Here is a 24816-nt window from a genome sequence, read left to right on the forward strand (position 1 = left end):
CCTCTAGCCTACTCACTGCCAATGGTGTTTAGGTTCTGCCATAGCCTGCTATTTCGGTGGACCTCAGTCGCAGAGAGGACGTCCGAAAAATCGTAAAGTCATGGGTTCGGGATGGATAGGGCATAAAAAACGTTATAGATCTTCGTGAAAAATCACTAATGTGTGTCAATAGTATCCACTCGTGGCTGAGGGAACGAAAAAGTGCATCAGGAAGATGCCTCAAAAAGTGACGACACTTACTGCTGCTCTCAATTAGATCACATCATTTGTCAGGTATTTAAAAGTACTTAACGGCATATTTGTTGACATTTAGGGTACCAATGCTGCCCCTTCATAGGTCACAATGCGTTTGAAAATATCCCGTGTCGGTTCAAGGTAATTGGCTTGGATAGTTGAAACTATTCATAGAGTTTCTTTGAATTTATTTGATTAAGCGCCGCTGATTGTACATATATCTATGTATAATGAAGCAGAGAGGCAAAAATATAAAAACAAGAAAAAGAAGCTTCTAGCCTTTGTTGCTTATTTAATAAGTACGACTTGGGCATTTTCGCAAACGAACATCCCCATCGTACTGGAACAGGCTGTGGGCAGAAAATCAGTGATCTGTTGTTAACCTTCGACGCACAACAAGTGATCCAAAACATAACGTGAAATCTCCTTAGTTCTTATGGACATTACCTGAAGTATAGTTTTTCTCGTTGTTCTTATCGTCATCGTCGTCGTTAAGACGAGTCGAAAGGTCTCTCGAACGGAGATAAACAAGACCAGCTACTATCGATTCTAAACCAACCGTTGGGTCAAAGAGAAAACGATGCAAAAGACTGTGGTCGCTTCCAATGGACAAAATGACACAACCATCTTTTTTCCAACAGCATTAGCAAAGCAATTTATGTTTGTCTAGTTACAAGCAAGCCAAGACGTTTTGTATCGATTGAATGATCTAAAAAAATTATTGGACCTTCCAAGAGCACTCTATATGGGCCGGTTCCAGTAACCCCGAAAGTAAAGCCTTAAGCATTTGCAGATTAATTGCTTTCTCTTCATAGGCAAACTTTGTAACAAAAAGTAACAAAACGTTGTAAGATCTTCGATAGATTGATAACTCAATATCAATATAGCAACACAATATTACACCCTTAACGGGCACCATAGTTTTTGTTTAGCCAGCACTGTTATTGCGTGCCTATAGATTCAATTTTGAAGTGTCCTAGCAATACGGTATTTCGTTCTATCTTATTATTTCTCTACGTACACACTTCCTAGAGGGACGATTCGATTTAGTCGTTCGACGAAAAGTAAACCTTATGAGACCTTTACTCACTACACAATGTCCCCTTCATGTACATCATTAAGAAAAATGGCAATTTATTTCCTATTGCTATATCATTTGGATTTGTCGCCGTGTTACATATATATATATATATATATATATATATATATATATATAGGCGTTTATTACGATAGTGGTTCCATAAATGATCAATGACAGCTTTTGTTGTACTGCAACGTTCACCAGCAAAATGTGACGCCCTGCGTAAAACATCCGTGAGATTCTTCACACTACGATGCCACGGGACGCCATGATTGTCCGTTACCGAACTTCTGAGCATAATAGACGTCGGTAGGAAAGCAAAAAATGACACGTTTTTCCCTTTCCTATTTTACCCCTCAAATTCTTCTCGCGTCGCAGTTCTATTTCGCCTCTCAGCTCATGTATTCCGTGGGGGAACGCGACGTCGGCATTCATACGCTTTGTTAGTCCATATTATTACTAGTTGCCGTTAATGTTATTATTGCATTTACAGTCGACAAGGGGGAACATCACAGTCTATGACCCATGAGCGGCACGCGCTTGCTTTGTGTGTGCTTCTTATACTGGGCTTATGAGCTTCAGTTCACCTTCATGTTTAATCTCCGTCGTTATGTTGAAAGTTGCCGTTTCTGAATCGTTGGCTCCATTCAGTTACTGTCGGGTCACAAAACTGAGGTAAAAGCCTGTAAAGCCTTCAATAGCACCCTACTAACAATGAGCTTAACAACAAGTCCACTTTTAATTTCGTTGGCCTAAAAACCGGTAGCAAGTTCGATGTTAAACTCGGGCTTGCACATATTTAACGTGGAAAGGAATAGTAAACTTGACCAGGTCAAGCTCGTGGTTTATTTCTTTTTTGAAAAAGATTTTCTTCTCTTTGTTTTTAAAGTTTTACAATTTTCTAACAATAGATCTACTTTTGCTTTTCTTTGCTGTTCGGATAGGATTCTACTTAGATCTATACTGGTCTTCCGACCGCTGTGAAGTGTCACTTGACGTTCTTGGCAAGCTTCCATAAGGGAGACGTATAAGCGAAATATAGTATTGTTTACGTTTAAAGTTTACCTATTGTGCGTATTCTGGGTGTGTCTTTCATTGAGCTGACACGAAAGTAGCAGCCCACCGCTCGTAAGCCCCATTGGGCCAAGGGTGATTAGCCGGTCAACGCGAGAGAAGCTGAGCTGACGTATAGATCTCCTCTTTTTTTAAGAACAGGATGAAGAAAGTGGGTTTCTTCCGGCTCGAATGGGGATTGCGCGATCGGTAGGGGGCTCCTTGGTGAGGGTAGCAACAAGACGTCGCACACGCTTCCTGATACACCAGGGAGCGCAGAGAATGGAGACCAGAGCAAAAACTTACATTTCGGTGACGTCTCAGAGCCTGAAACGACCCTTCCGATACGACTTGCAATCGCCATACTCCTTCCACGCGCACTTCAAGCAACGCTTTCTTTGCTTGCATCAGCTATCGCTAGGGCGGCGGCTGTTTCCGCTTCTGTGGAAACGCTACCGTTGGCAGTTCGGGCGGCATTAAAGGCGATGTGCTACTTCTAATTAGAGCTTGGAGGCAGCAGAGGATACAGGCGGCAGTGGATTCCAGGGAAAACCCTTCCGTCGTGGCCAGCTTCCTAGCTTGCCCCAAACAACTTATATGCCACAACCATTTTTTCTTTCAAACTAGAGTAATATGGGTAATAAGCCTGACAACGAGATGTCACTTATGGATAATTATGCACAAAACGCTAAGAAATGGGTAAAGAGTGTTGCATTGTAAACGCTATAGCGGTAGATGAATCATGCGGAAACGGATCGAACGTCCCCCCTTCTCGTACAGAATATTGCTGCTACTAAGATATACTTTGTATATCTAAATATTTTTTAACTGCCGTACCATCTTTCTGTACTAGTGACTGCCAATAATAACTAGGTAGATTAGAGTTTGTTTTCGAATATTTATGTGAATACGCAGTTAGGAGCTGTGAAAATTTGCTTTTGAAATAGTTAAGTTATATAAATAAATTTTCAACTTCCAGCTTCAATTAATTCTAGTTGTTCAATATGTACACGTGTTTACTATGGGACAATAATACTTAAGCATTGAATATATAAGCGTTGAATTGAATATTTTTCAAATGTCGTATTTTAATTCAACTTTTAGCAAAATTCAAAGAATGCCAGAGTACGTTGTATGTAGTGTTTTTGTTCCTTAGTGAAGAACTAGCAAAATGAGCATAAAGAGAAGTTGCTATATGGCCATACGTGGATATATCTTTCTACAGCAAAGCTTGTATAGCAAGACAAAGTTAAAACAGTACGAGGCCGCCATCGCTGCCGCTTCTGCTTTGGAAATCTTGAAACAGTACAAATTTAACGATGTATTGCCTTGTGTAAGCTCGATTGTTCTCGACTTCGCCGAGGATAACATCGATAACATTGATACCATCTAAGTTGAGGAACAGAAAAAGGCCAATAATGGATAATATCTGTCCCTGTTCGGTGTACAAATGTGGGGCTACGAATCTTCTAACCTTGGGTTGACCTTGAAGCCGAACCAGGCAAAGCAACATTCCAGCTTCCCAGATATGTACCCACTCGTGTAGGCAGCAAAGGGAGAAGACAGCTTTTTTACAATCAGCCTCTTGCTTTCAAAACTCCTTTTCGAGATGTGTGTTTTGCGTTCCTCACAGATGTATCTGGAGAAAGCCTAGTTGAAAATTACGCGATAATATGGTACGCTAATGTACTAAACAAGTCGGCTTCAATAAAACGAGGCAGTTGTTCAATACATAGAAGAAGAAGAAATTTTCAGAGGAAAGGGGCCTATGGATGCAAAAAGGAAGAAAAAATTCCCTAGAGTAGCTCTCTGATCGTCAGTAGTAATAAATAGCTATTTGAATAATGGGCAACGTAAAAATAACGATAAACGATTTATGTATTGCGAATAGAATGCGCAATCTGTTACTTAAATGATGCAAGACACGATTCCGTGAAGTTGAGGCCAGAAAGCTGTAGTAGGTAATATATAGCATTGTTGGGAATTTATGGTGGGGTGATGTCCTCCAACTTTAAATCCCACGTGGCCATCTAACCCGGCGTCCATATCCGCTAAATAACCAAGCAAACCTGAATGACTTTATGCGAGCGATTTGTAGATTATGGTTACTGGCCACCTATGACCTTCACGAGGAAATTTAAGGCACAAACGATATTCAATACGCTTATTAGCGGGCATTTTTGATCTGTCAAAAGTGGTCCCGCTTAAATCTGTCTTGTCCGACGGTCAAAAAAGCGGATCCTAGATAGTTGAAGATATGACTGTTAGTTACATTATGTTGATGTTGTCAAACAGCAGTAATTATATAACATAACACGAAATAACAATATAGTTTTAGGAAGTACGGGTCTGAAGTTAGCTACACATGTTTCTGATATCTATTTTCAATGCCATGACCATTTATATATTTATTCAGGATCTTGTAACAGGGCTCATCATGTCCGGTTGAATATTCTCTGTTCACAACTTAATGCAATCAAGTATCATCGGGGGAACTTAATCAATTATTTGCAATGTGTTCATTGAACCAGTTGGTTTATTTTTAGTATTTAGTATTATTATAAGCATTTTATCAGGTCTGTTCCACCATGCATTGGTTAGATAGAGTGTTTTACGAGACGCTAACTTCTTCTCGACAGGCTTACACAAAGTTATATCGAATGCATTTGTCCTCCATAGTCATTTAAATAACAAGTTGCTGTTATGCAAAGCATCAAATGGTTCCACATAGATGGATCCCGTGACTCGATGCCGTTAGCAGTACTAATAATTATATATATATATATAATTATATATATATAACTGATTGTATAGAATAGCCTATTTACACGTAGGTCGCAGTGACGGCTTTTTTATTCGATACAGTCCAGAACTCTACGGCACAAAACTTGGAAAACTTAGATAACTGCGAGATTTCTGGTACACGACGTGAAGCACGTACTCCAGCCGAATATAGTGAGGTGGGGTACAGCAGAGGCGTCCTTTCATCGGCTGAAGAGGAAAGTCGACTGAAAATTTGCTTAAACGCGCTTTATCTCCAAGTGGTAATAATGGTCATAATGACGACAACTGGTGGGGCTTACAGAACAAGATACTCGCCTCCTAAAAAGAGACACTCAGACGAATTTTACAATACTGATCCAAGAAGAGCAAGAACATTAGAGAAGAAGGATTAAAGCATACTTCTATATATAGAGAAGGAAAGAAAAGCTTGCAAAGGAGGGGCACCTTTACAGGCGGTTTACTAGGCTGCTGGTATCCAGTAGCTGGGAGAGGTACGGCACGTGAAGTTTTCAAAACGCGGGTAAAAACCTCGACGATGATGGCGACGATAGAGAATTGATGAACGTGCTGGGAATAGGGGACAACCGGGTATAGAGATAGCAAGCGTGGGAACCAGACGATAGGAGAGAGGGGGATAGAATGAAGAAGTGATGGTGGAACACCACCCAAAACCAGCCCACAGCGAACATTCAATTGACTTTCAGAGTTAGCATAAATCTAGAAGAAAGGGACGAAGGCTGAAGCCTCCATACTATAGAAGGAAAGCATGAATGCAGAGAAGATACCTTCAGTGAGCAGCGCCGCTGAGGGGGCACGCAAGAGAAATCCGCAAATAGCAGAGGCGCACGTAATACCACTTCGGCAATGTGGTATTACGTGTACCGTCATCGGGGCGGTCGCTGTTGCCGTCGTTGTCGACAAACGCGAATCGATACGCGCCGCTTCCCATTAGAGGCCATCGGCAGTTTTGGTAAATGGTAGCGCCATTGTACCTTTTGCTCACATTACCAGTGGTAAAATGTCCATTAACCGAGACTTGGCCTTTGCCTTTAAACACACGTCTTACCTCTTCTTTAGCTTCAGTGTATCGAGGATTGGGTAGCAAAACGTTGAAAAAGCGACTGAAGATAAATTGAAGGAAAGGGATTCGATTTTCATGCTCAACTTATTATACTGTAATATATGTATACGTATAGATGTGCTGATGGTGCAATGGCGATAATGAATAGGCTACATTCGAACCTTAGTACGAAGGTAGGGATTGATTCAATAATTCATTATAAGGTTGATATTTTACAATCATATTATTAATGTATAGCGTGTTTGGCCACTAAATGAAGACATATGAGGTGGTCGAAATTAAAACTGGGCGTAGTCACATGATTCTGCGGTGCGTTCAGCTATTTGAAGTAACACTTGACGGCATTTCCGGACGTATAACCCGAATTACCTCAATTAAAGTGTATGATTTGTTTGCCAGTAACGCATAACAAGTTATGGGAAAGAGCACCAATGCAATAGTCGTCCACTTTATTCGTTATTTCATATCATTCAGTGACACATTTCGCCGCCGCTGCGCCAACGACACCTTTTCTTTTGAGTTCTTTCTTCCTCATTTTTATTCTTGCTTCTTACACTTTTTTCTACGCGGATTGAACGCGGATGCCACTGACTAAGCGAGAACGAGATGACCTTGCCTACCGACTCATGGCTGTATGGGATTGGGTGGTAGTCCGAGGAAAATCAAGATTGCTCACTTCTCTAGCCACCGACCTTGCATTACATTGTTGGCTCTTGTCAAGATCTGCAGAGGGAAGAGTTCCAGCAGAGGAAGCCCGCTACTTTCACTAAGAAGAAACGGATAGGGAAGCAGATAGAACGAACAAAGTTGTATAGAAGATAGAACTGGCTGGACTAGATAAGGCCAGCCGAAGATGACGTTGGTTGGAAATGAAAAGAACGATAAAAAGTAAACGCAGACGTACAGGAGACGTCCAACTAGAATACGTTAGGATAAATTCCTAAAGCAGAAACAAAAATGTGAATGGGAGATTTAGGCAATGGCTGAAAAGTTGGTTTGCGATAAGGGGAAAAAAATATCAAAATGACAATTTAGCATCCTGGAAAAACAGGCCAAGGTTAGTCCGCAAAAGGCAAACAACAAGCGTCCACTGTTCGTGAAAAAGCAACGTAAAACAGATGAAGTCGATGTTGAAGTACTGGATAAAGAAAAAGGAATAGGAAAGGCTTAAAAATGGCGTCGTGTTTCTGTTCCCAAGGCTTTGTCTCGTCGAATTAAAAGAACCCCTACGTGTCAATGGGCTCAGGGACAAATCCGAGACTGTTATTATTTGCCTGTGCAAGCCAGCGTTATTATAGGTACCTATCCACTTTCCGAATATCGCATAAGTAAGCTAAGCAAAAGCAATCAATCATGTTGTTATGCTGAGTGTATTGGATGTTTAATACGCAACGCCTACGAGCATAGGTCCTTGTAATCGTGACCGAACATCTACACGTCCTATTTACTTTATGGGAATAAAAAGCACATATCAGGACTCTTATAAGACAACGAGGTTGGAGCACTATTCCTGTGTAGACTCCAAGTATTTTCTTTCATCCGTCAGACGTTCCACGCTAAACGAATTATTTACACAGTATGATTTTCGTAAGAATACTTTTTCATCACTTATATATTTTACACCAGGCAATATTGGTTTCATGCTTAACTTACATGTATTAACTCCAAAATACATATCTAAGCTAAGGGCGAACGTTCTGAACTATTACTTTGTGAACGCTTATATATATACATCAACGCTGTACCTGCGTATGGATGACTATATCTTCCATAAGGCGGAATTCTCGGTACGAACCGTCGATTAGGCTCAGCATGGGGATCCGTGGTCAGGCCTAACATTGTCCCACAAGATGAAACCGCTGAGTCGTGAGACGTTAGTCGCCACGCCACGCCCGACACCGTTATTAACACAATGCCCACACCTAAAATTATAGATACAAAGCGCGCTTAGTTAGAAGGAGAGAATCGGTTTTACGATGCTGCTTTGAGACTTTCAAGGACCTATAAATCCATTGCTTTATGTGGTAAGCTAGGGAATTTGCTATTTCTACCTATAGCTTGTTCGATTAGCGTCCTGGCAGCTGCTCCCATACCTCATATAACTCTTTTGAAGAAAAACTGCTAAATCGCACTGTTAAAGGAGTAAATTGATGAAAATATGGTAGAAGATGCCCAAACTATGTTAGTTGTTGTGGTTTTCTAAAGTGACCTGAACCTATTGTCATGGCTGAATATTGCTAGTGTATATTGAGTCATTTCAACTAGCTATTACTGAGTTTGACGGATAATATAAAAATGTGTTTTGTAGAAAAAATATATAAAGAAGGAAGGAAACCAACCCTCTAAGTTGATGTTTGTTTCCCCAGCATTTTCTTAACGATCCGGTCCCAATATCAGTACATTTCGTCACCATTGAAACAGTCGCCGTACCATAAAAAAAAAAAAAAAAAAAAAAGAAGCAACTCTAGGAAAGGGCCAGAAGGAGAAAATACAGAAGGAATGAAATCAATCCGTTCTGAGACTCGTGGTGGCAGTGTGAATATACATTGGGTTTCCCGTTCTGTTTACTTCAAACAGTGCAGACCGTAAGTAAGCGAGTATGTCAATGTGATGGGCTATAGCAAAAAGCTACACGCTTATTCGTTCATTGGCCAAAAATACATCGATGGTGATCGACGGGTCTATCAGCGACCCCGTCATCTATATATACCACTCCTAATATGAGCAATGATGCCAGACCTCCAGCCTTCGGCAGAAGCAATTTAGAAGTGTCTGCGTTGCTCACCTCGTTTGTTTTTTCGGACTGAACCGAAATTTAAAATTGATGATTACAGCGGCCATCGAGATAGTCAGGGCCTTCTCGCCGTTGAAGGCGAAACAGTTATGCATATTTTCGCATTGATTCGTACTCAGTAATACTCGGCATGTAACGCAGTGAACTACAGCTCATTCCCGAGTGGAAGGTAGGCGTCAGCAGAAAACCCACTTCATCTGTCCATCCATCCATCCATCCATCCAACTACCCATCATTCATTCATTCTTTCGACGTATCGCTTATGTTCCTCGTAGGCTATCATAGATTATCTTGGATAAATCTGATACGCTTCAATCTAAACTCGAACAACTTAGAATAATACATATATGAAAACTAAAATTGTACCATATACGAGTAGAGGATTGACACATCTTAAGCGCTATGCTCACATTTGCCTAATGGCCGTAGTGAATATTGTGAACTATACATACCGCAGCGCAGTGAACCATAGATAAATAACGAGTCCAGAACGAGGCTATGTCTGGATATTTTGCCATGCGATGTCCACAAAGACGGCAACAACGATGACAACAACGCGGCCCCTGTCGCGGTTGGATGACGTGAACGCGTCTGCATAGGTAGGGAGGGCGTTTGTTACACGCCAGTCCACCAACCATCTTCTATTACCCATCCATGCCAAGACGGTTTCTATGATCGACTTGATCGTTATACCCAATGAGCCCAACGATGACTATCACATCGTCTGGGAGTGCGGCCGGTCGAGCATCGAAGCAAACAACTGGTCAAGATGCAGCAGGAGAACGAACTGAGGAACATAAACAAAATAGAAAACCGTTTCAGCAGTCCCTGTTTTATATGCCCATGTCCTGCACATCTGCTGCTTTTGCTATTGCTCGATGTGCCATGCTGTGGCGTAATAGCCAGCACTTGTGCTGTACTACGCTATAAGCAGACGTCTTTATCTTTCAGTCTCTGATTCCCTTTCTGATGGAGGTGATTCCGTATATTTGCCTCCATTTGGCATGGTCGATCAGATCGGTCTGTTGGTAGCTAGGTGCTAGGTATCGGTGATGATAGTGGTGACGATAAGAGCATTGAGATGATGACCCCGTTCAGAGGTGACTGGCCCTGCCACACGTATTTCTAATGTATTTCCATATGCAGAAGCAATACCAGTAGCAGCGACGACAGAAATCCTGATCCTTTTACTAAGAGTAGTCGCGTTGTCGAACCGCGCTGGTAAACAACAGACAACACAGGGAAATCCCATTAAAAGGCGATGCATTTTCATTCTTTCCGCCTCTTCCTTTTGCCTCTCTCTATATCGAACAGTGGATAGTATTATTATTATTATTATTCTTATTACCATGATAGGAAGAAGGTGCTTAGAGTCACGGTAAAAGGCATGGCAGCAGAGTTCCAGTAATATAAGGGTAATCGCTTGCCATCAAGATCTTATTGTACGCTTTTCGACAACATTGAGCGCGAGGTAGCAAAAAAAAAACGTCAGAGATCAGTGTGCTTCTTCTGTCTTTGCGATCTTTTCTGGGGTCCTGTTGTACCCACTGGTTATCGTGTGTACTATTGTTACCCAGGGGAGCGGTTCTGGTCACACTGATCGCCAGTCTAATAGAGGAGCTACGAGCGCCGAACGTGCAACAATCGGTGATTTGAGTCTCAACGACGCGACATCACCAGCACCAGCGTTGATTATTCTAGCTCTAGCGACGACTCATCGATGCGGCGGTGCAATCGATTTATGGTAGTGCCATGAGTGCTAGTACTGTAGCAATAGCAGCATCGTGACGGCAATACCGTCTTCCTCGCCAGGTGCAACGCGGGTCAGCAGGCTGCATGTACATATATATATATGCTCGCCCATAGCGTCTCGCTGGCCAGCGGTTTTTCAGCCAATCGCACTGCTTTGTCCACTGCACTGCCCCTTCGACCCAACAAATGACTAGCGCGACGATAATCACTGGGGAAGCTGATGGGATGCCCGGATGGACAGCCGACACCGGGCCCCCTGTACGACAGGCTGACACTGGAGATCGGAACAGATGACTTAGATAGCTATGGCAGTAACTAGAATGTCACGCAGGCGATGATGATAACATGTGCCTCTAGATGAATAAGCGGACTAAAATAACCCTCGTGGAAAAATTTTGCGCAGGAGAGAAAAATATCGGCGGACCTGCATACGGTCGCGTCGCCGCCGTCGATGGGTCCGTTTGTTAGTCTTCACCTGTACGAAGTGCTTGCCTGTTAACTCTGGGAAGAGTTCTGTCTCAGGCAATAGTAAAATGATCTGAGCTGTCTCGGACGGGAATATTGGTGGGATGATGCGACCCTGTAACGAAGTCACTGTGTTCGTTTAGAATCTTCGATAAATTTCAGAACTAAAACGCAGAAAACTTTAATATAAGGTTTTTTTTTACTTACAAAGCTTGATATAAATCCATGACACTGCGAGAGGAAAGCATACAAGCGATGCACCATTACAGATATTCGACCAGTAATAAATCTGAACGTCGTTACGTAAGACAGTGGCTTGAAATAAAGCTGCTGCTGTCATCGTAAAGTAAACTCGATAGGATTGGTTTTAGATTAACTAATTATATATATTCATTGAACAGTAGCTCGTGCACTCGCATATAAATATCCGTTTGCCCTCGATGGAAGTAAATTATGAAATTATGAAAATAATCATTAAAATTGTTGAGTATTTTTAAAGGACGCCTGCTGGTCCATCATGGGGGCTGTACAATGATTTTCGATGATATGTTTCTTTCCTCTTTAATGTAGTATAACCACATTAAACATAGATTAAGCCTCACCCAGTCATCAAATGTAATTTAATTTTTTACTTAGATTAACATAAACTAGTGTAATTTTTTTTCTCAATAGCAGGAAAGACGCAAATAATGAGCCGCTGGGTCGTTCCCATCTTAACGTATCTAATAATGATGACGTCAAAAATCATGCAATGCCCATGTGATGTTTCCATTCATTGATTTGCATCTTTAGTCACGTGCAGAAAGGAGTCTGACAACAGGTCAGAGCAACAAATGACATTTACAATGACAAAAGATGGGTAGGAAAAGACTGGGTCAGATCGACGGACGCGCTGACCGTTGAGACCGTTGGTCCCATAGTTCACAACAGATTAGTTTTGTCAAATATGTCTACTTATCTATTACATACAACGTGAAAGAAAATAGGTATCAATTTGCTTGGGCCGGGTTGGAGGAATGACAATGTACATGTTGCAGTGTGGCGTGCACGCGTTCATAATCACTGAGCTTTCCAAAGTGGGGGTTTTATCCCATCATGATGATGTCTGTTCGGAGAGCGACCGGCCAATTAAAGAATGACGAAGGGGAGTTTGGCGATGCTTTATTCCATGGCAGTATTTAACTGTAGACAATACAATGCCTTTCAGTGCTGTCTCTAACTAAAAGTAGCTAAATTAACGAGTAGAGTTCTATAGCATTTTTGCATTCAGTTAAAAATTGCCCTCGCACCAAGTTCGATCTTTTATATGAAATTCACGAATTAACTGAGCCATATCGGTCAGAGTAGTAGTAGCAGCAGTAGCAGCAGCTGTTGTTGTCTAGTAAACACAGTAAGTGTAAGAAAAGTAATGAACGAAAAAGACCTATAGCGCTCTTTGATTTCGCTACGGCGTGGGGGTTTGGGTGGTCGCTAATGCGTGCCTTTGGAGCGTGTTATCATGATAAGCGAACCTATTACCACGCTGGTTCGGGTCCCAAAAATTATTACCAGACATTTAATTCTGAGAGGTAAAGAGTTAGGGAAGATAAGCTATTATTCAGACTTGTATAATTGCCACGCCATCTTATAGGTCTGTGGAAGGAACTCCGAGTGACTACAGCAAGGCCCACTCAGGTTAGACTCCCAATGATACTGTATCTGAAAATAGGTAATTCCAATAACTTTTCACATGGAGGTAACAACCAGAAATGTTGAATCAAAGGTCAAATGATATCATCGTCCTGTTTAGTTTGCAGCAACAAATTTCGAGTTGACATATTTATTACCAGACATAGCTGCTGTTATTGCAACCAGTAAAACTCAGTAATTCGAATAAAATAACGACAACGTGACAAAGTTTTCAGCGTCAGCAAACGAAGAACGAAGAAAAGAAGCATCTATTGTCATTCTTCTTTTAGTTCTTTTCATTTTGCGAAGCTTTCAAAATTCAGCTCTGCCCACACAGCCGATAGACGAAATCGGTTCGGCAAGACATTTCACAAACTATTACAACAAAAAAACATTTATGGCTAAGGATGCGATACGTGTTGAAACTATTGAATAGCTTAAAATAAAAAAAATCGATCCACGTCAAAGGATAATGTCGTGTATGCCAGGACTCGCCGAATCGAAGTGCTCCTCGCGCAACTATATAGAGTTAAGATTTAATGGTTTTCTATATGCTATAGATGTATCACCGATGATGAATGCGTGTTCGAGCGTTTAACGAAGGGGCTGGAAGATGAAAACCATATACGAAAATAAGAAACGCAGGATTCATCAAATTAGACCTATGTCATTGTTGCTGCTGTTGTGTTTTGTGCGGGTGGAATGATCGTCATATGTATTTGTGTCGCCTGTGATAGGCGTTAAGGCATCCGCTACCGTCACCGTATTGTTATTATAGAATGTTCATGTCGAGACGTTACGTGGCCGAAATCAGCGCTGCAACCATTGCAGCCGTTGGAAGAAGTTCTGGAAAAGAAGAACTGAAGACGACTAGTGGTCGTCCTAATGGAATGTATGGTTTACCGACAGAGGTCTGGTCTGACGAAATATGACAGATGCCCATTGGGGCACATTGATCCCCTTTATCACTGAGAAATGGCATTTCCATCTTCGAGTTGCGATGTTCTAGTTTCAGTCACAGTTGCCTCTGCACAGATAACCTAACTAGCTCTAAAATGACGATAATAATGATGCGCGTACAAGTTTGCATTGATCTGTCGTCAGTTCTTTTTCTTTCTTCGTAGCTATCACAGCTGCTGGCAACGACCTTTTGAACGGACAGAGGTGTTCGTGGACTAACACGTAGCCCGTAGATGCAAGCGTTACATGAGGTTTTATATTTTCATTTCGTACGTATCTAAACATATTATGAGTATCGCAACACAGCTGAACACTTAAATGCATATATAAATAGTGTGAGATCTACTTATACCCTTTCAAGTAGTTTATACAGTGTACTTAGTGAAAGCATTGATTGCAAACCTACTCAATCTGTTCTCAATATGTTTGCAAAGGAACTGTTCGCACTCCGCTTATTCAAGTTAAAAGTTCGTTATTGTAGGGCTTCGGTAAGTGTGATAAGATTATCCTTTGTGTCGAATCCTTTTGCAGCTTGTACATAATGGTACGGATTGAATAAATACAAGATGTCAAATTTGCTTTCGACATAGTCGTCGATTGCCAACTTTAAGGCATATCTTTCTTTGCTTGGCACTCTTGGTCATGTCCAGATAGATCTCGAGATCGTGCATACTTGCGGCTATGTTGAGCCCTCAAAATTTCCAAACGGTCGTTCAACCGTCATCGTGCACACCCTAATCATAATCATCAGCTGTAGCCTAAGTTTGTAGCTAACAAAATATGGCCTTAAATTTGAAGTCAGCGAAGCTAGCAAACTGCTACCTGAACAGCCTGTGCCTTAACTGTTTTCAACAACACCCGGCTAACGCTTGGAGGCAGGATCGAGAATATCAGCAGCATCAACAAGACGATATTTTGCCGATACTGGTGACAGACGAAAATGCCACATATGTACACAATATACAATATAATTAATACAGCTATATAATACAAATGCCTGTTTATATACACATAAAATGTATATAATGTGTATACATAAAATAGAAGAAGAACTATAATTATGATATGACGATAATATTGACAACTATATAGTTTTCTCTATGCATAACCTAGGATAACGTAGACCTTATTGTTGGCATTTACGGGGAATAGCTATCCAACGTGTTCAGGTGGCGGTTGGGAGTAACTTGATTGATTCTAATCAATAGATGACAGCACATAAAGGTCAATGTTATCTAGCTAATTGGGCAGCTTTAATCCTTTAGTAAACTATTATAACCCTGCAGTGAAAAAAAAGTTTGCAGGTCATTTTAGACCGGGGTTAGAACATCTTCTCTATTATAAAAATTAGAACAATATGACACAACTGGAATAGCCATATATTCCAAGTGATGATCGCCGTTAGGCGCATCGTTCCTAACAATGGCGTAAAGCACAGCCTGTAGTGTGAGCGATAACAAGAATCATTTTTGCTAGGACAAACAACTGTGGATGTAATTTGCGCGTCTTTCAGCTTATCTAGTTAAGGCTACTTCCCCCCTAGTTAGCCGTTCCGTCGCCGGCCGACAGGAGCGAAGACAACGCAACGGTCGTATAACTATACAGACAAAAAATGCTTTTTTCAATAACACAGCATGCACTACACGTTTTGATGTATTTGCGACAACAGCTGATACTCGTGCGTCGGTTAGTGCTTGGAACAATGTGGTTGCATTGATTTTACCGGAATTAAGCCCCCGCACGTCAGATCCGTCTATACAGCATTCGTTCGTAGTCGGCACGACCGTTGCTTCCTGCTGCGATCAGCACTTAACCATGCTGTGAACGATAATTCTATGAAAAATCCGATACGAACAGTGAACTCCAACCCATTCCATTGCTAGCCAACCAGCTGATGGCTAGGTCACTTGGGATAACACGGTCGTATTGCCCAGAATTTCAGTTAATCACAAAACGAAACTACGTCACTATCTGGGCCCAGCTGTCGTTGATACCAGTCTCTGAGAAAATATGTGACTGAGCAGGACGAACCTATTGTTGGTCGCTATGAAACAAGCGGATACGGGATAAATAGACAAGATCGTCTATTCCACGCCTATATACATGTATTACATTGTTATTACTTTCACCCTGTGATTGTTATTACTAGAAATCTTTTAACTAGATGAAATTCACACATGGTCCAACATGCCGCTCGAGTTCTACAAGCTGCCATGCCGCCGTGTAGCCGAAAACTCTACTGCAGGTATCTAAACTACGCAGCAAAATCAGGTATCATTAAGCCTATCTGTTTTCCTAACACCGACTCCCCCGCCCAACTATCCAGGGTTCCTTATTCGAACTAGCACGACATTCATCAACCCGAGTACTTCATGAATTTGAGGAAATGACATTTACGTCTAACCTAGAATAATAAGAAACTAAACTATATCTGGGATTAAGCTAGTACGGTTCGCGTTGGAAGATTAAGTTGAATGGTTGACCTAAACGGGCCGCTGACCGTCCGCTCGACCCATCTTTGCTACAGTCTTTTAAAATGATGCATTGTTGATCCGTTCGCTTCCCAATGACTGAGACTCAGTCATTTACTCAGTTAAGCCGCTCAGTAAATGTAAGGGCCAATCAGAGCGTTTGTTTTCCTACATTAAATTTCTCAGCGGTCAGTTGAAATACCGCTAGCTTCGTTGTATAGGTCTGAAGTGTCTGTGATGCAACAACATCAATAGTTTATGCTAACGCTACGGCCAATCCACCGCCACTAGCGAAACGAAGAATTCCGTTAGTCCGGAAATTGCTGCTATTTTTTTACTATCGCTTTCTCGCGGTTCGTTTTGGCGTCCAATTGTCACATTGTTATATCTTCTTTTTTAGCTTTCATTGTTATTATTATGATAATAATCAACATTGGTGTTCTTGCGGGTTTGGCTTGTGTCTCTATCGTTTCCAGCGTTGACAGCGAAGACCATTGCTGTCACAGTGTTCAGCTATCCATCGGGAGCACAGCCATAATCGGTTAAGTCATTATTATTGTTTCACCTTATCGACTGATGGACGTTCGTACAGCGGTGATGATGGTGAGGTAGGTGAGGAAGCGTTTAGCCTCACTTATATAGCATCCTCATCTTCCAAGTAACGTTCTTCTCCCTTGCCGTGCTTTTAAAACGCCAACGAGGATTCTCTCTTTCGTCAGATTCGTCTTCTGGCCATTTCAATTCAGGGCTCGTGAAAGGCTACCGGAAAACAGCTAAGGCTTCTTTGGATCTAGCTGAGTTTTGGCAGGCTCCAGCACTGCCTATTATCTATTATAAAGCCTCCAGTCAAATGGCAGTGGAAAGCGCCGCCTAGTGAATGAATAGCGGAGCTACGATCAACATAAGCCAACCGTTTTAACAGTAACAGAAAAGCAGCTGGGAGGGGCTTCCTCTCGATGCGATTGTTGTGGCCAATAGCTGCAAAAGGGCAACAAACGCGCCATTTACCGTTGCTTGTTGATTGCGGTGACCGTTTGGGAATAGTATGGTGCGCAGGTGTCGTCCTCTTCAAGGCGCTATTACTCCTGCTGCTGCTGCATTGCGCTATGAATGCGGGGGCGGGATGCGTGTCGAAGAAAGAGGCCTTGCGTAAGCAAAAGTAGGTATGTCCTACCTCCTAACGGCTTCTTTGCTTTGAAAAACACAAACTGACACTTCTTTATTTATTGAGCCATACTTTCACTTATCTACCGCACGTTCGGCTGGCGTCTGTACGTGGGCGGGGTGTCAGCTGACAGGGGTTGGCATCAACTTTATTGTCCTCTTCTCTGAAAGGCTACACCACGAAAACTTCTAATGCTACAGACAATATGAACCGTGACCATACCACGTCCTCAAACTTAAGATAGACCCACTTGTATATTTACGATAGTCGATGTGACTATTTTTAACAGAAAACAAAAGCCAGAACTTATTGGTTGAAAATATATGCCGACTGTTTAGTCGTTCGAACATTTAGTAATTCAAGGTACAGCAGGAAAGCTTCAGTGAGCGTCGCGCATGCAAGCACAGATATATGACTGGTTGTAACATTACCCCCCGCGAGTCAACGTATATTTAATACACTTCGATATCTTAGGAGATAAGGACTTCAACATGGACGAGGCTGACGGCATTGGCTTCAAATATCTGAGCACACGTTCTAACTTCGCCAGACATGCTACCGGCTCACTAATAAATACATTAAATTATAGACTTATTTATTTTTCCTCATTCAAAATCTTAAATATTATATATAATATTTAAAGATTAATTGTATATGTTGAATTTATCGTGATGTATATATTTCGTACGCTTTGTATTCTTCTATTTTACTAAAAAGTCTATTCGAGTTAACATTACATTGCTGGGGCCGTCTCGCCATAAACCGGTAGCATCTAAAAACCTTCATGTCAAAAGCTCACTGCTATTACCGCAAACGCACTGTACCCACCGAGACAGGTTCCTCACCTATTTAAAGATCCCCTCTAAAACCGCAACCTTTGTTTCATCTCTCTGGGTTTTATGTGTTGCGTATATCACCACGTGTGTGTCTGTGTGTACGCAATGCTTTGTTAAAGGCTCCTTTCTGCCGGAATTTCTGGTTTCCACGGGAAACTAAATTATGCTATTTTTCTGTCGAATGGAACGATAACTTCCGCTATACTACGTTTTATGCTCTTTTCTGTTATTCGTTTGATTATCAAGCCCTGCAGAAGAGACTATTCAATCATTCTGTCCAGCGGTAAACAACAAAACAAGTGCAATTCTGAGTCCGGTTTAATTTCGTCATTGAGAAGATATAAATAGTTATAACCCTAATGAGGAGAATCCGACAGACAGGTAACGAAAGGGTGATTATTAATTACCCTTTCAGTGACGACGTCCTTATTTATTTGTCTTCATTTATATTATACGGCCGTCAGTATCGCCATTATGTACTTCACGTTTGTAGTACATATATGAGAAGCGATATAGATACATGAGTTGAACGGGAAAAATCGTGCCTCAACTCTATGGAATAGGTGTAGCTCGAAGGCGACGGGCGCCACTGAACTTCGTAACAGCAGCGCAGTGTCTTCAAGGTGAAGGCCAATAAGTAGACGTTTGCTATTCTGACAACGAATATAGCCTTTATCGAGCAGACCTTTGTTCCGGATGTATCATTTAAAAAAAAAATAGTAAATCGATAAAAAGAATTTAGATCAAATGTGTAGGGCGCCTTCATGTCAAACTATTTCGGGAACTAGTTGAACGATCAATTAAGTACGATAAACGAGTATGCCTCACCCAAGTAAAACGGCTGATAAATATAGTATTTAGCTACAGGAACTACAACAGAAGTTGTTTACAACTGTACATGGTGCATTTTACTTATACTTTTACTTTGTTAATGAGAATTTACGCGCCGGACTGAGCTGGCACATAACGAGTTCATTGCATGGGACAAATCGAGTTCACTCTGAATGGATTTTTACTGATACCTAATGTAGGATGTAATAGTAATTAATACGATGCTATCTGAAATTCCGCGTCCAGAGTTTGCGCTCAAAAATGAATAATTCAAGATAAGATAGCCAAATACTGTTCGAGATCTGCTATTCTACCGCTTCGCAATACACGCGGTTCCATACTTATCTTGATATTAAAAATGGCGCCAAAATTTGATTTTGTTTCTGTGTCAAGAGTTGAAACGGAGAGGCGATTTGCCAAGCCGAAAAGAAAGTCAGCGCCATCTCTTGCATTTCCTATTTTGCCCTAATTGCTGATGTTTCTTCCGACCATAAATTCGATTCAATCCCTGACCGAACGCTCATAGGCTCCATTATAATCAAGCTCCCATAAACGAACATGTTAAAAGGTCACCTTTGTGTGGTTGTTCTGTCGTAAAATCTTCAGTTCTGCGCAATATGCAGTCATGGACGAATCGAAATATTTTGTTTGTATGCCTGTTGTTTGCGTGGACGTTATATCAATAAATATAATGACGAAATTAGTCAGAGCCGTGTCTAATGAGCAACGTTCAATCAGTTCCGCCAGTGATAGCTCGGATACACAGATCAGTGTTTCGGCAGCAGACAATGAAGTGTAATAATCCATACCCTTTCTATTGGGCTAACCCTACATCTCGTAAAATCGATCATTTTTTGAGGTAGTATATTGAGAGACGCAAATGCACGTTCAGACAGAGCATAATGAGTATTTATAGCCAGATCCGTATTACTTTATTATTACCGTTAGTATATTTTTCTTCTGTTCTCGTTCGGCTATCGCCCGAACCTTCGATGAGCAACAGTGGCCAAGATATATGCCGTATATCTTTACTCTTTAAACACAAAATGATGGTTCGACCACCACAGGTCTACCAAAGAATATATTTATTACTCGCAGTAGAGTATTCGTAACAAGTTGCTTAGAGGTTTGTCCGTGGCTATTGACTGGAAGGGATGTTACGAAGCAACCGTGAACTTGATTCGATTAAAAATTGGTCTTAAAAAATTGAAATTATCATTATATGTTAAGTAGTGTTGAAAGTGAATTTTTTCATTTCCAGCTTGCCCGCCCGTCAGCTTCGACAGCTACTAACACGATCATCGAGTTGGGAGGCGGTGACGGCTGTGGGCGCTATGGCATTTGCCAGCTTCTATTAGAGTAATAGCAGCGGCAGGCGTTGACGCGTATCCGCAATAAGCACACATAAATTTTTATGTCAGTTTACGCGTTTCAGTGTGCGTGTACATCGCGAAAGCCAACCTGTTAGTAAGACACTGTTACGGTTTTGTAGATGTGTAGAATGGTACCGCTCTTTGAAGTTTTTTCGATCACAGACACTCAAATGAGGAAAGCCATCTTCATCTAAAAAAAAAAGCTCCCATCGAGACATTAATCGTAGTGGACGACTGAAATCAGTATCGGAAGGCCAGTACGAAGAGCTCACACGACCACGGCGGCGATGCCGCTAATGGATTTGTAGTCATATCTATGTATAATAATAGATACGTTTCGTACGCGCAGATTCGATCGATCACTGACATGTGATAAGTTGGCGTAAGTTAACGAAAAAAAACTTTTGCAACATTCGGCTAGCAAGTCGAGTCTAGTGATCATACAGTTACCGCAAGGATATCAAAAATACGAGACCCCAAAAACTAGTCAACAGGTTATGGCGGTTTAGGCATTAGGACGCAAACGATAGCGTAGAATCTGTTAACGCTATCTCTTTAGCGAACAGTATGACGAACACATGACTTCAGCAGGGTAGTTAAATAGCTTTCTCATGAAGTCGTCAAATTATTTTCATCTTATCAGTTTATCTTAGCAGTTCATCGTATCTATATGATGAAGAATGCAAATTGTATATTGCACCACCGATGACGATCCAGACAAGGTGGCGTGTCTCCCGAGCCACTGCTATTGCTGCTGAACGATTTACGGGATCTCTAATCGTAAGTCTACTACCGCGAGCGTTACGCTTACGTAGCCGACGGTCGATGGTCATAGCTGTTCAGGGCGTTCTTGGTATAGCATAAACATTTGAGCTTTCATGCAACTTACAAGTTAGGGATTTAATTTCAGTTATGTCAATAAATTTTTGGAATCTTCTATCTAAAATCTAAATAAAAACTAGAGTAAGCTAAAGTGTGTATATGTATATAATGAGGATTCGGTGGCTCAAACGGTTGTTGCACTAGAAGTCATGATAATGTATTGGTGCCAGCATAGATGCGATTCATTTTCTTTACACCTCTTCCTCATATTCCAATAGTGACAGAAACACCTAGGGATATATATATATATATTATCGGCGCGCGTCATAATTCATACGTATATGTGGAAGAAGCAAGCTTAATGTTGAAGCAGAAGCAGAAATAAGTGCGTTAACAGTTACACCTATGCCTATGTGGCTAGATGTTGAAGTCACATGTAAAAAAAGTATGAAAATAATGATTATTTGTATGTATTTATAATTCTACAACGACGGCGTCACATTAGTTGCTATTTTTTTTTGCATAGATTTTTCTCAGTAGTGAATGACGCACATATCCCAACCATTATCGGTTTGTGAGCACGCTTCGCCTTCGTACGCTTCTACGTTGTCGAGCGGTGACCCCAGCTCGATTTTTATCTCATTATGTGGCATCCAGAACTGATCTTGAGAGTAAAAAACGGGATGTAACAAGAGTAAAACTAGCTGGCATACATGAGCGCACGTATAATTCCGATAGGTAGAATTTTGCGTTTGACTTCTTTGCCAAGCGGGATTAATTCGCGTCCACATCCGATCACATCCGATGTGTCAAGTCTTCTATTCCGTCTCATCTAACAAATGTACACTTCCACTAGCTGGAAGGACCTTTCAGTCATTCCCCTTCAGAGCAAAAGGGTGGCTTGCACAAGTACTTATTGGATGGCTATGACGGCTTAAGCGTAAGTGGATATTTATGTAGCTGTTCAGGACCGAAAACGTAGAATTGGTTCGAAAGGATTCCAATTGCCTCCGTTATCCCGCCAAGCGATTTACAGAACCCGAGCTTGGCCGAAGTTTGAAGAGATGAAATCCATTTGTAATGCTTCGAAGAATGGTACGCGGCCCTTTAGTGTTACTAGCAACAAAATAAGTACACTAAACATTTGCCGAAAACCCTCATACGTCAAAACACGCAGCTGCCCTTTGGCTGGACATTTCCCGTAGATCTCAAGTCACACAAATGCACTACTAGACTTGTGAATGTGTTGTCCTAGACTGATCCACGATATATTCTATAAACCAATTCATAGCGAACAAAAACAATGTAATAATAATAGGTACGGCAGGAGGAGCTTTCCGAGGTAGTGTTTTGTCATGACTGTATTCATTATTCGATATAGCTCTCATTAGGTCATTGACAGGTAGCTAAGTGAGTTGGAAATTACAGGGTAGGTAGCCTACTTTTAAGCCCGTCTTCTTCAGCACGGCCAGAGTGTATCTTGAATTTTCAAGAGACACTGTGTTGTTAAAATTAAATAAATCTTTAAAACCATAGCACGTTTTTCTTTTAACAAGATTGACTAGTGAATCACAATGCCGTCACTGGACCTGTATTTCTTAATGAGCAGCTGGCCCATAGGCCGACAGAGCCTAGGCTTTCTGAATTTTACTGCGATGAGCTTCAGCTATTGGCCTGTTGTAAAAGCCAACGTTTTTACATGGTGGCTACATGTGAATCGATCAATGCCAACGAGCAATATTTGCAGGCAGATTTCGAGATCGTACGATCAGCGAAGATAGCTACTTAGTTTTTGCCTGGTTAAATATATAATAGTCAGTGATGCAACGCCTTCGTTAGAAAATAAAAATCAGGGTCTATAATAAATATTTTTCTTCCGCTTCAACTGAAAGTCTGGCTTCACTGTACGCCTCCCTTCCCTCTCCTTGTGTTCGTTGGACTCGTACTTGGACTCGTTGTATATGAACGTAAATATACAGCCGGTTTAATGTGCCTGCTGCGTTCAATTTATAATAGTGTTTTTGTTTTCATGCACAATTTGTCTCTAAACGTAGAAATGGATATCAATACTCATTGGCATATAGGTCGGCCGTACTCCCCGCTACTATAAATATGAGAGAGAGAGAATATAAAGGTTCCATTTTACCGATCTGAATGCAAAGGTATGCTCTTGCATTACGCGCTCACTCAAGCGTTGGGAGACACTTTTCCTTACTTTCAACGAATCTCGCAGTAGATGTTGACCTCTCTCACGAGTGAAATTCTCAACAATTTTCTACCTCCAAGATCTCACAATCAGGTCTTTGCACGTACGTCATTCTTGCTATGTACGTGCAGATTTGTATCTGTGCGTGCATGCATGGAACTCGGCGCAATCTTTTAAGGTAAGGATTAAGGCGTGGTTTAACTTCGCGTGTCATGTAAAAGAGGTCTGCACACAGTAAGTGATGCAAAGGCAGATATACGTATATACGAAGGTATGCGTTAGTATATATACTACATATATACTTGATATAATCATGTCGTAGATATCCGAACAACACAGCAACTAAATTATTATACGATACTTTCAATCCGTACTGATTGGCCTGTAAGGTTTCTGCCGGCGAGGACAATGGCCACTTTCCACTGACACATTGACAGCACACGGAAACAAGCTTTCATCCTTCAAACGCTTTACTTTAGTTGGGCAAACGTGTTTTTTTCTTGTGGCAAGCGTCGCTAGAATTCACACGTTTCGCTGCTTTTAATCCTGTTCAGTCAAACGCTTTTAAACACGCACTGCCGTCATGTTGCTAGTACTATATGCAGCCGGTTGACTCGGGTGCGTCTGAGTGATGCCGACCACCATGTAAATAGAAACAGACCTACCTGCCAACAGTAATGGGTTAGTTTAGCTGAAAAGCAATACGGTAACACGGCAATCTTGTCAAGCACGCTAACGTTTATATCTGTCGTTTAAGTTCTACTGATAAGGACTAAAAGGGTTTGGTGGTAGCTCTCATTACACGCCTCTGAGTCGGTTATCGCCTGTGGCGTGGAGGAGCTTACATTGCATAAAGGAACAGATCGTTCTAGTGGTAATGGGCCAATCCGGGTCGGATACACACCGAAACAGAAACTGAATTGTCAACACAATATCTGATCGGAACACTTTCACCACTAGAATAAACTTAATACAGTATCTGTTGCATTGTATAGCTGCTGAACTATGAGCCGTTTATGTGCACCACGGATTCGAGGTGTGGGATAAGGAGAAGGGAGATGAAAAAGCGGACTCGGATCTTGTTTAATCTGACACAGGTAAGTTTTTCTGGCATTGTGCGTTTATTCCAGGGCGGTGATGGTAAAATGGGAGTTCAAGCTAGTTCTCGCGGATACGATATCTCCCGGTTCCGTTGAACCAGGTTACATGGAGTATCGACAACTCTCTAAATATCTCTGGT

General features: G+C 41.5%; 1 protein-coding gene across 7 annotated transcripts in view; it reads right to left on the bottom strand.

Moving 5' to 3' along the window:
* LOC111246405 (uncharacterized) overlaps positions 1-24816 on the bottom strand; it is a 108809-nt gene that overhangs the window by 14326 nt on the left and 69667 nt on the right. For 3 of the 7 annotated variants that reach the window (XR_002671663.2, XR_015319289.1, XM_022795952.2), the window contains exon 2: positions 7979-8155. The exons of 1 other annotated variant lie outside the window; for it this stretch is intronic. Coding sequence is in view for 2 of the 6 variants with exons in the window: in XM_022795952.2 (XP_022651687.2) it covers positions 7979-8155 (177 nt within the window). In the remaining 4 variants the exon portion in view is untranslated. Of the gene's footprint in view, positions 1-1435; positions 7000-7978; positions 8156-24816 lie in introns of those variants that run through there. 3 more of the 7 variants (XM_022795979.2, XM_086977695.1, XM_086977696.1) reach the window with 3 other exon arrangements.

Source organism: Varroa destructor, unplaced genomic scaffold (assembly GCF_002443255.2).
Source record: "Varroa destructor unplaced genomic scaffold, Vdes_3.0 BEIS01000001.1, whole genome shotgun sequence".
Lineage (NCBI taxonomy): Eukaryota > Metazoa > Arthropoda > Arachnida > Mesostigmata > Varroidae > Varroa > Varroa destructor.